Source organism: Cebus imitator, unplaced genomic scaffold (assembly GCF_001604975.1).
Source record: "Cebus imitator isolate Cc_AM_T3 unplaced genomic scaffold, Cebus_imitator-1.0 Scaffold57, whole genome shotgun sequence".
NCBI lineage: Eukaryota > Metazoa > Chordata > Mammalia > Primates > Cebidae > Cebus > Cebus imitator.
In genome coordinates, this window is record NW_016107372.1 from 421726 (window position 1) to 433444 (window position 11719).

The window sequence follows — 11719 nt, forward strand, 5'->3', positions numbered from 1 at the left end:
ACACACACTGACTGCATAAAATAGTAAAACTTCCTATCTGTACATTTAAAATATATAACTAAGATACTTGGCAAAAAAAAAAGCATAGAAATTGGGAAGGAGATAAATGAAGGTAATGCATTCTAAGTTCCTTGAATGTTCTGGAAGAAAACAGATTAAATTTCGACTTTATGGCTGGGCACAGTGGCTCACACGTGTAATCCTAGCACTTTGGGAGGACAAGGCAGGCAGATCACCTAAGGTCAGGAGTTTGAGACCAGCCTCACTAACAAAGTGAAACACCATCTCTACTAAAAATACAAAAATTAGCCAGGTGTGGTGGCAGGTGCCTGTAGTCCCAGCTACTCGGGAGCCTGAGACAGGAGAATTGCTTGAACCCGGGATGCAGAGGTTGCAGTGAGCTGAGAATGCGCCACTGCACTCCAGCCTCGATGATGGAGCAAGACTCTGTCTCAAACAAACAAACAAAACACACGTGTGTTAAAACTCATAGAACTATGCATGCTGAAAAGTCAATTCAATGCGTGATAATGTTAAATGTTTAAAGTTGCCATTCGAACAGGTAAGAATCCTTGCTTTCTGTAACTTTATTTTTTTATTTTTATTTTTTTTTGAGACGGAGTTTCACTCTTGTTACCCAGGCTGGAGTGCAATGGCGCCATCTCGGCTCACCGCAACCTCCGCGTCCTGGGTTCAGGCAATTCTCCTGCCTCAGCTTCCTGAGTAGCTGGGATTACAGGGATGCGCCACCATGCCCAGCTGATTTTTTGTATTTTTAGTAGAGACGGGGTTTCACCATGTTGACCAGGATGGTCTCGATCTCTTGACCTCGTGATCCACCCGCCTCGGCCTCCCAAAGTACTGGGATTACAGGCGTGAGCCACCGCGCCCGGCCTCTGTAACTTTTTTTTTTCCTGTTTTGAGAAAAGGTCTCACTTTCGCCCAGGCTGGAGTCCAGTGGTGATCTTAGTTCACTGCAACCTTCACCTCCTGGGTTTGAGCAACTCTTCTACCTCAGCCTCCTAAGTAGCTTAAATTATAGGTGCGTGCCACCATGCCTAGCTAATTTTTGTACTTTTAGTAGAGATGGGGGGTCTCGTCATGTTGACTAGGCTGGTCTCGAACTCCTGACCTCAAGTGATCAACCCACCTTGGCCTCCCAGGCATAAGCCACCATGACCAGCCAATTTGCTGTAACATTTAACACTGGTACACATATATGCCTAAAAACTACTTTTGTTTGCTCTGATGTATACATAAAGGGAATCACACAGCATGTCCTCTCTTATATGTGGCTTAAGATTACATCAATGTGTGATTTAGTTCATTCATTCTCATTGATGTATAATATTCCATTGTGTGAATATAACACAATGTAGTTATGCATGCTCCTGTTGGTACACAATTAGATTGTACTTAGTTTTTGCTATTACAAAGTGTTAATTACTATAACTCTTCCAAATTTAATGTATGTACAAGTTAACCACTCCTAATATAGGATGGCAAAAATCAAACCTAACTAACTATCCAATGGGAGGATGACTAAACAAATTATGGCTATAATTAAAAATAGTAATAATAACATAAATCAAATTTTAGTTTTTCAAAGCATCATTCACAAACCCCCAGCATACAGAAGGTGAAACCAGTGTCGCCCAGGATCAGACACAAGAGATAAAAGCTGACACTCACCTGGAAGAGTTCTTTAAATGAGGGGTGTACCATAGGGTTGGGAACAAAAGGAAGAGCATAGAAAGGAAGAAACTCCGTGGTCTGGCTCAAGGCTGCCCCTTTGGTCTCCAGGTAGGTTTTGAAATAAGAAATCTTTTCATCCAGCTCCTCTTTGTCCTGGAAGAAGAAAACACTGATTTGAGGTCTCCGGATCAATGCCTAGTCCACCTGCTCACCCCATCCTCTCTCCAAGGCTCCTTCTGTCCCAGTCGTGTCGCTGGTGTCCAGTGCCTGCTGGAGTCATGGGAATGCAAACAGATACTTATTTATATCTGAAATAAATATCTGTCTGGCAGGTGCACAGTCTAGTATTCTACCATCCACCCTAAATTTCCCCCTTAATGAAACTTTGTCAGGAAGATCAGAGAACTATATATACAGTTCAATATGCTTCTATTTAACTTTATTACTGCCATTTTCTCACATCCTTAAAATTCTTCATAAACATTTTTATTGGCAGGATAAAACCTCATCTTCTCTGTCATATTTATTTAACTAATTTCCCCATTATTAGATATACACATTGCTTCCATTTTTCAGATATAAGCAAGTATCTGTCTGCATTCCCATGACTCCAGCAGGCACGGTTTCTAAAGGTTAACAGCATTTCTTTATGGTGTTTTGAAACAGAAGCTTCTGCATCATTCCTTTCCTTTCTTGTGCTAAGGGCTGGGCTTGCTCTCCATCACGATTCATGTATATCCCAGGCAAGTCCGTTCCCTTTTCGGGGTTTCTGTCTCCTCTTGGCCCTCAATGAGAAAACCGAGGTGAATTTGGGGCTCTGCTTCCCTGCCCCCCGCTGGCTCTACCAATCACGGCCTTCACAGTCTCCTCCACAGGCTAAGCCTGTTCTTACAATCATGTCTGATGGTGTACCATGAGACCCCTAGACTCTAAAAACAGACAACATTTGGACCCCTACACTCTAAAAACAGATAATGTTTTTGGACCTCTAGACTCTTAAAAACAGATAACGTTTGGACCCCTAGACTCTAAAAACAGATAACGTTTATTGATTTGTATCTTATATCAAAATTGAACATTTTAAAAATAGAAATAAAAATTTTAAAAAAGAAAAATCAAGAACCAAGAAGAAACAGAAATACAAACAGAAAATGGAAATCTCCTGTGATCTTCCCTGCAAGAGTAATAACCTGAGGAACGCCTTCCAAGAACAGCTACTACAATGTATGGTCTGCTGCTCCCTCCACCACTGTCCTCGCCTTTGGTGTTCTGACATTCTCATGCATCACATTGGTCCGCAGGGAAGGAGTTAACGTGCAGCGTCAAATGCCAGCTCGCCTCTGCTGCCCTTCTGTCATTTCCTCTGCACTCAAAGCTCAGCCACCGAAGCAGCTTGACATTCTAGCCCTCTCCATTCTTCCCATCTCCTGCCCCATTTGGGAAAAGACTGCAGACCCTAAATTCAACCTATAACCCAAAGGGACTTTCCACAAACAGACACTTTTCCACTACTTAAGTTTAAATGTATGTTCTGGCCAGGGACAGTGGCTCATGCCTGTAATCCCAGCACTTTGGGAGGCCCAGCTGGGAGGACTGCTTGAACCCAGGAGTTCAAGACCAGCCTGGGCAACATAGCAAGACCTTGTCTCAAATAAATAAGCAAATAAATCTATGTTCTAATATAGGGTCTAATATGCAGCTGAAATATGTATTCTCTTAGACATACATGTCTACATATTAAGTTGCCAACTAAACTTTATTTTAATGAGTTTTCAAAAACTTGAGGTATTTAAAAAAACAATGTAGCTCTGATTACAGAAATTATTAAATCTCCATAGAAATTAGAAGATCAGCTGCTTGGAATAAGGTAGAAAATCACTCACCAGGACAGAAGATACCTGTACCTTGTAAGCAATATGACAACATAGCCACATATGAAATCCACATTCACGTGGAAAATGACAGCAAATGCTGCTCCTTAACACACCACTCAGACCCACCCGCATCACCAGGTGAACCCACCGGTCTCCCCACAGAGTGCTTCAGAAGATAGATGGCAAAATGGATGTGGAGATAGAATTCCAGCTTCTGGGCAAAGGAGTCCCCATCGCGGATGAAACTGGGAATGTGCTCCTCCCACAGATCAAAGAATACCTTCTGGTCTCCGTTGTCAAATGCAGTGACAAGATCCCTCTGTGGAAAAGACATCAGACCACACCTAGTTGTGAGTTTCAACACCCAAAATTCTCACAACCCACTCAGCACCACGGATCTCCCATATCCTCCTTTTCAGAGGTAAAAAATAGAAAAATAGAGATCCCACAGTATTTAAGTTCTGGAGACTGCAATTCCTGCAGATCAACCCTGGGTTCCCACCCCTTTGCAGTAATATCTAATCTGAGCACTATAAAGAACACACAAAACATTTAAGGTCTTTGCAATAGAAAGAATCAAGCATAGAACAAAGACTTGGGGCCAGAGAACTCATAGACACGTGGATATACTGGTCACCCTTTGGACCTGCTGACCCACCGCGTGCAACTGACAAAAACTGGCCAGACCAAGAGTCTAGCCGGGCCTCCCAGGAACAAACCTCACACACACAGAAGGTTGCTGACAGCACAGCTCCACATCCTGGAGTGGCCAGGAGCCCAAACACACTAACCCAGTCAACACTGGGCCCGGGAGGTAGCGCTGACACTTGTCCCGTTGCTAGAAGCACGCCAGGCAGAGACGGAGCTGAAGGAAGCCACCATAGACCCCAATATACCATAAGGTGACTGTCCATGCCTGCCAGCTGCAATTGCAGTGACGGAGAAGGCTGGAGATGGAGGAAGGAGCACTGGCTCAGTGCCGTTTGGCCACAGAGCTGTGTGAGTCTACCTGATACAGTGGCAGTATCCTGATTTACCAACCTGTGCACTACTTGAGAGAATTCTGGAGAAAGGAGGTGGCAATTATCAAGCCACCTGTCTCACAAGGAAGATAACTCACCTGTCACAAATAACTGTCGCATAATTTTGTGGATTTAAGTACAAGGCAGAAGTGAAGGACTTCCTAGCAGTCCAAAACAATGCAGCTGCTACTGTTCTTTTTATATCAAATGCCCAAGATGACTGAACTTACATTTTGTGATCAACTGCAAAAGTGTTTCTGCGATTGGATTTTCTATAGAATCCCCAATTCCCCACCCAATACCATTGTTATTTACCACCATTATTTGGCCATTGTTCTTTTATACTTTTAAAAATTAGTTTACATGGCCCAGTGTGGTAGCTCACACCTGTAATCCTAGCACTTTGGAAGGTCTAGCTGAGCAGATCATCTGAGCCCAGGAGTTCAAGACAAGCCTGGACAATATGGTAAAACCCTGTCTCTACAAAAAGAATACAAAAATTAGCTGGGCATGGTGACACATGCCTGTAGTCCCAGCTACCTGGGAGGCTGAGATGGGAGGACCATCTGAGCCCCAGGGGGAACAGGTTGCAGTGAGCTGAGACTGCACTACTGCATTCCAGCCTAAGCAATAGAATGGGACCCTTAGAGAGAGAGAGAAAAAGTATTTACGAATAATTTTCCTGCATAATTGTCATTTTTTTAAATTACTTGTTTTATTTGTTTATAAGCAATTTTTCTATTTTCTAGCATATAAAATGGAAACGTATAGAGAACAAACAATGTAACAGTGTTTGGTTACACTGTCAAAGATGTTGATTAGTAAGAAATCCTCAAATGCTAATATTACAAAAGTGTTCACTGTCATGTGATCAAGAACTGTGTCTGAATACTGCCTATGCTGGATGGTGCTCGTTACATTGGAAGTAAACTCAGAATTTTTCAAATAAGCCCTACGATGAGCATCTACCTCCTCCAGGCTGGCTCTTCTCTTCCTCCAGGACATAAGCAAGGAACAGTCTGTTAGCATCTGTGGGTGGGGTGTGCCAAAACAAAGCGCAAGCCGATGAATACAGCCACCTCTGGGAAGAATTTGGGGAAGCTGGCCAGAGACCAGCATGCTAGTTAATGACTGCCACAAAGGTGAAGGGATCCTCCCAGGAGCAATGCTGTGGGGCCAGGCTCAGCCCCATGCTCGCCTCTGCCAAGGTCCCAGGCAAGTCCTGTGACCACTCCTCAGGAGGCCTTGCCACGAGAAGTGGGGTGACCAACAGCCCTCTGTGTGGATGAGGCAATTGCAGACTCTTGAGATATGTTATGGCTTAGAGAAAAGGTATTTTCTTAACGTGGCCTGGCAGAGTCCACAAGTCAAACGGCCCATCTACAGTTTGTTCTAAAGTCTGTATTTGTAGATGTGAAACCACAAACCTTTGCTATGTCATTATAATCACATCTATCATCTATCCTAACTCATGACTCATATTCTGTGCCTGGAAATGGTCCCTGAGCTTAAAATAATACCCACACATAAAAGGATCCACTATTACAACTTATAGTCACAAAATATTAGTGATGTTCTATAAACCATGATCAAACTAGAATCAACAAGATGAGAAAATGTGTACACTATCGATAGTAACTCGTAAACACACACGCTTCTCACCTTTCACAACAATGTAGACATACTTAACACTACTGAACTATACACATAAAACTGCTTGGGGAAAATCACTATGTTTTGGGTTCCACTAACAATTGGCATATTTTGTTGAACCTCAGTTCTAGGCATTTTTTTTCTTTTTCTATTTTTTTCCCCAAACTCTTCTTCACTCAAACCAGGTATTTTTCATTTGAGAAATCTACCATAGTGGGGGACACAGCTGTTGATTGGATGAGCAGAAAAGACACGCTTGTGACAATCGGAAAGTTTGTCCTGAAGACATCAGAGAAATACAAATCAAAACAATGACAAGATATCACTTCAAACCCATCAAAATGGCTAAATTTTTAAAAACACACACAGAAAAACTAACAGGTGTTGACAAGGATATAGAGAAATTGGAACATTTGTGTACTGCTGGTGGGAAAGGAAAATGGTACAACCACTTTGTAAAACGGCTTGGCAATTCCTCAAAACATTAAAAATAGAACTAGGCCGGGCTTGGTGGCTCACGCCTGGAATCCTAGCACTTTGGGAGGCTGAGGTAGGCAGATCATGAGGTCAGGAGATCGAAACCATCCTGGCCAACTTGGTGAAATCCTGTCTCTACTAAAATACAAAAAATTAGCCAGGCATAGTGGCTAAAATTACCCAAAATTACCCACGCCTGTAATCCCAGCTACTCAGGAGGCTAAGGCAGGGAACTTGCCTGAACCTGGGAGATGGAGGCTGCAGTGAGCTGAGATCACACCACTGCACTCCAGCCTGGGTGACAGTGCGAGACTCCATCTCAAAAAAATAAAATAAAATAAAATAGAACTACCATTTGATCCAGCAATACTTCTGGGTATACATACAAAAGAACAGAAAGCAAGGCTTTAAAGAGACACTTGCACACCCAGGTTCACTACAGCACTATTCTTAATAGCAAAGAGGTGGAAGCGACCCAAGTGTCCATCAACAGAAGAACAGATAAACAAGCTGTGGGGTGGGGTGTGTGTGTGTGTGTGTGTGTGTGTGTGTGAGAATATACATCACAGAATATTATTCAGCCATAAAGAAAGGAAATCGTGTCATACACTACAACATGAATGAACCTTGACGACATTTTGCTGAGTGAAATAAGTCAATTACAGAAAGACAAATACTGCATGATTCCATTAATATGACATATCTAAAGCAGCCAATTCACAGACAGAAAGTAGAATAGTGGCTGCTAAGGCCTAGGGGGAGGTGTTAAGTGGGGAGAGATTTTCAGATTTGTAAGATGAAAACTTCTACAGATGTTTCACAACAATGTGAATACACTTAACACTATTAAACTGTACATATAAGAATAGTTAAGATTTTTGGTTATCTTTAATAATAATTTTTTAAAAAGACCTAAAGAGGCATCTGAGTGTTCTCAGATGCAGCTGGAGCTGAAATGTGATGGCAAACCAGGTGCAAAAAGTGTACAGCAGCCACCTCTGGAGGGACTTGATATGCAAAGAAGCTTCAAGACACAGGGCCTGTTGCCCTTACCCTGTATCATCACATAATCTGGTCATGTGTGAACTTCACAAAAGATTCTCACTGTTCTGCTAGTTAGGTATTGAGGATTTGCTCTAATCCTCCCAAATGGTAGCTTTAATTAAGAGATGCTCACATATACTTCCAACGTGTAGGGTAAAGGTCTTTCTTCATCCAGAAAAAAACAGGGAAGCCAGGTGCTGGGGAATGAAGCTGATTTCCCGAGGAACACACTTTACTCTAAGAAGCTGCTTTCACCTCTAATAATGACTATATTCTTGTGTGTTCTGAAAATTTCGCTCCAGGTATGGGCATGCCAGGGAGGTCTGGCTGCTGTAGCATCCACAGAAGAGTCTGTGTCGACATGAAGCAGCAGCAGCAGCTCAGCATCCAGGCGCCTGAGGCCTGAAAGAGAACAGGCAGAGGGTGCAGCCCCACCTTGAGCTCCATGGGTCACTTCAACAGTGCCCCACTCTCAACAGTGCCCATGCCAGGCCACTCGGGGTCGAGGACCATGAGAAAAACAGTGGTGGCTGCCACCTGAACTCTAGCTACTCAAGGGGCTTGCAAGCCAAGCCTCCAATTATTTCTGAAAATAGGCATGTTAAAATTTAAAAATCTGCTAGAATAACAAGGCCCCAGGTGCAGTGGCTAATGCCTATAATCCCAGTGCTTTGGAAGGTTGAGGCAAGAGGATCACTTGAGAATGGGAGTTTCAGACCAGCCTGGGAAACACAGCAAAACCTTGTCTCTATATAATCTTTTTTAATTAAAAAAAATTAAATAGGCCGGGCGCGGTGGCTCAAGCCTGTAATCCCAGCACTTTGGGAGGCCGAGGTGGGTGGATCACGAGGTCAAGAGATCGAGACCATCCTGGTCAACATGGTGAAACCCCGTCTCTACTAAAAATACAAAAAATTAGCTGGGCATGGTGGCATGTGCCTGTAATCCCAGCTACTCAGGAGGCTGAGGCAGGAGAATTGCCTGAACCCAGGAGACAGAGGTTGCGGTGAGCCGAGGTCGCGCCATTGCACTCCAGCCTGGGTAACAAGAGCGAAACTCCGTCTCAAAAAAAAAAAAAAAAATTAAATAATAAATAATAATAAAATCATCCAAAGGTGGAACATGCTGTCTCAGAAAATGGTAGTCTGACTCACTGGAAATATTCTAAGTGAACTGATTATTTTCCTGGCATATTACAAATGAGATTGAGACATCAAATAATGGTTAAATGACTTTTTTATTTTTTTGGAGACAGGGTCTTACCCTGTCTCTACAGCTGGAGTGCAGCAGTATGATCATGTTCAACACAGCCTTGATTTCCTGGGCTCCAGTGATTCCCCTAACTCAGTCACCTGAGTAGCTGGGACTACAGGTGCCTGCCACCATGCTTGGCCAATTTTTTTTTTTTTTTTTTTTTTTTTTGAGACGGCGTTTCGCTCTTGTTACCCAGGCTGGAGTGCAATGGCGCGATCTCGGCTCACCGCAACCTCCGCCTCCTGGGTTCAGGCAGTTCTCCTGCCTCAGCCTCCTGAGTTGCTGGGATTACAGGCACACGCCACCATGCCCAGCTAATTTTTTGTATTTTTAGTAGAGACAGGGTTTCACCATGTTGACCAGGATGGTCTCGATCTCTTGACCTTGTGATCTACCCGCCTCGGCCTCCCAAAGTGCTGAGATTACAGGCTTGAGCCACCGCGCCCGGCCCGCTTGGCCAATTTTTTATTTTTTATAGAAACAAGGTCTCGGCTGGGCACAGTGGCTCACGCCTGTAATCTCAGCACTTTGGGAGGCCAAGGCAGGTGGATCACTTGAGGTCAGGAGTTCGAGACAAGCCTGGCCAACATTGTGAAATGCAGTCTCTACTAAAAATACAAAAATTAGCCGGGTGCAGTGACTTCTGCCTGTAATCCCAGCTACTTGGGAGGCCGAGGCAGGAGAATCACTTGAACCCAGGAGGTGGAGATTGCGGATGGCCGAAATCGCGCCACTGCACTCCATCCTGGGTGACAGAGTGAGACTCCATAAAAAACAAAAAAAAACGAGGTCCCACTATATCGCACAGGCTGGTCTTGAACTCCTGGGCTTATGCGCTCTTCCTGCCTCAGCCTCCCAAAGTGCTGGTATTATAGGAGTCAGCAACCATGCCCAGCCAAGGACTTTTATCTAACCCTAAGAGCTGAGGTCTGTATAACCTCTGTGCCCTGGCAACCCACTGGGATTCACAGAGCTGCTCAGACTTGCTTCCACAGGACCTGCCTTGTCAGTCTCACTCTTGCTCCCTGCTCTCTTCACCCGCCCCCAAATGCTCTGCAGGCAGGGGTTGGATTTTGTTTGTTCACTGCTGGATTCCCAGTGCCTGGAATTAACAACCTGTAACTCCTCACAGGGAGGCTACAATTGTCTCAGTTCCTAAACATCGCATGGTTTCTTCTTTTCCTTCTTCCCAAGAAATGTATGTGAAAGATCCAAAAGAACAGAAATTATATGACCACACATTTCCTTGGGAGGGTACAGAGATTTCAAATGACATTGTTAGTTCATCTATAAACACTTGTGCAGTCTAAGGTAACTCTGAGCAGGTGCTCAAAAGCTATTCCAGCACTCTCCAATGGCAGCATTTTCCACAAGTTGGGAGCATCGTGAATTATCTACGGGGATGAAAAATAAGCAAAATGTTACCTGAATTGTCAATGATTTGGAGTCTCTGAAAGATCCGCCTACTGTTTTACATAACGGTTTTCCTTTTATTTTGCATTCTTTTGAAAATGTTTTCAAGGTGTCTTCAAATTCAGCAAAATCTAAATACTATAAAAAAATAAATAATTCAATTCAACAGCAAACAAACCAACAAATAATCCAATTAAAAAACAGTCATGTAATCCCAGCACTTTGGATGGCCAAGGCGGGCGGATCACAAGGTCAGGAGATCAAGGCCATCCGGGCCAATGTGGTGAAACCCGCTCTCTACTAAAATACAAAAAAATTAGCTGGGTGTGGCAGCACACACCTGTAGTCACAGCTACTCAGGAGGCTGAGGCAGGAGAATTGCTTGGACCCAGGAGGTTGAGATTGCAGTGAGCCGAGATCGCGCCACTGCACTACAACCTGGGTGACAGTGTGAGACTCCATCTCAAAAAACAGGCAAAGGATCTGAACAGATTTTCTGCAAAGAAGACATTAAAAAGACAACAGATCTAAGAAAAGATGCTTAACATCACTGACAACCAGGGAAATGCAAATCAAAGCCACAGAGACATCATTATCGCACACCTGTCAAAATGACTATTACAAAAAAGACACAAGTAAAAAGTGTTGGCAAGGATGTGTACAAAAGGAAACACTTGTGCGCTGTTGGTGAGATTATAAATTGGTACAGCCATTTTAGAAAACTGTATGGAGGTTCCTCAAAACAATAAAAATAGAACTACCATATGACTCAGCAATCTTTTTTCTGGGTATATGTAGAAAGGAAATAAAATCAGTATTTCAAAGAGATATCTGCATCTCCATGCTCACTGCAGCATTATTCATAATAGTCAAGACATGGAAACAATCTAAGTGTCTACCAATAGATGAATGGATAAATAAAAAGGGGTATAGGCCAGGTGGCATGGCTCATGCCTGTAATCCCAACACTTAGGGAGGCTGAGGTAGGAAGATCACTTGAGCCCAGGACTTCAAAACCAGCCTGGGCAACAAAGCGAGACCCCATCTCAAATAAATAAATAAATTTTTAATTTTTATTTTATTTATTTTTTATTTTATTTTTTTTGAGATGGAGTTTCGCTCTTGTTACCCAGGCTGGAGTGCAATGGCGCAATCTCGGCTCACCGCAGCCTCCGCCTCCTGGGTTCAGGCCATTCTGCCTCAGCCTCCTGAGTAGCTGGGATTACAGGCACGCGCCACCATGCCCAGCTAATTTTTTGTATTTTTAGTAGAGACGGGGTTTCACCA

At 43.5% G+C, this 11719-nt stretch overlaps 1 protein-coding gene across 1 annotated transcript in view; it reads right to left on the reverse strand.

The window, feature by feature from the left end:
- LOC108304746 (lisH domain-containing protein ARMC9) overlaps positions 1-11719 on the reverse strand; it is a 103526-nt gene that overhangs the window by 82339 nt on the left and 9468 nt on the right. The window contains exons 3-5 of the mRNA XM_017529043.2: positions 10445-10570; positions 3718-3888; positions 1693-1848 (exon numbers count right to left, since the gene is read on the reverse strand). Of these exons, the coding sequence (XP_017384532.2) occupies positions 1693-1848; positions 3718-3888; positions 10445-10570 (453 nt within the window). The remainder of the gene's footprint in view (positions 1-1692; positions 1849-3717; positions 3889-10444; positions 10571-11719) is intronic.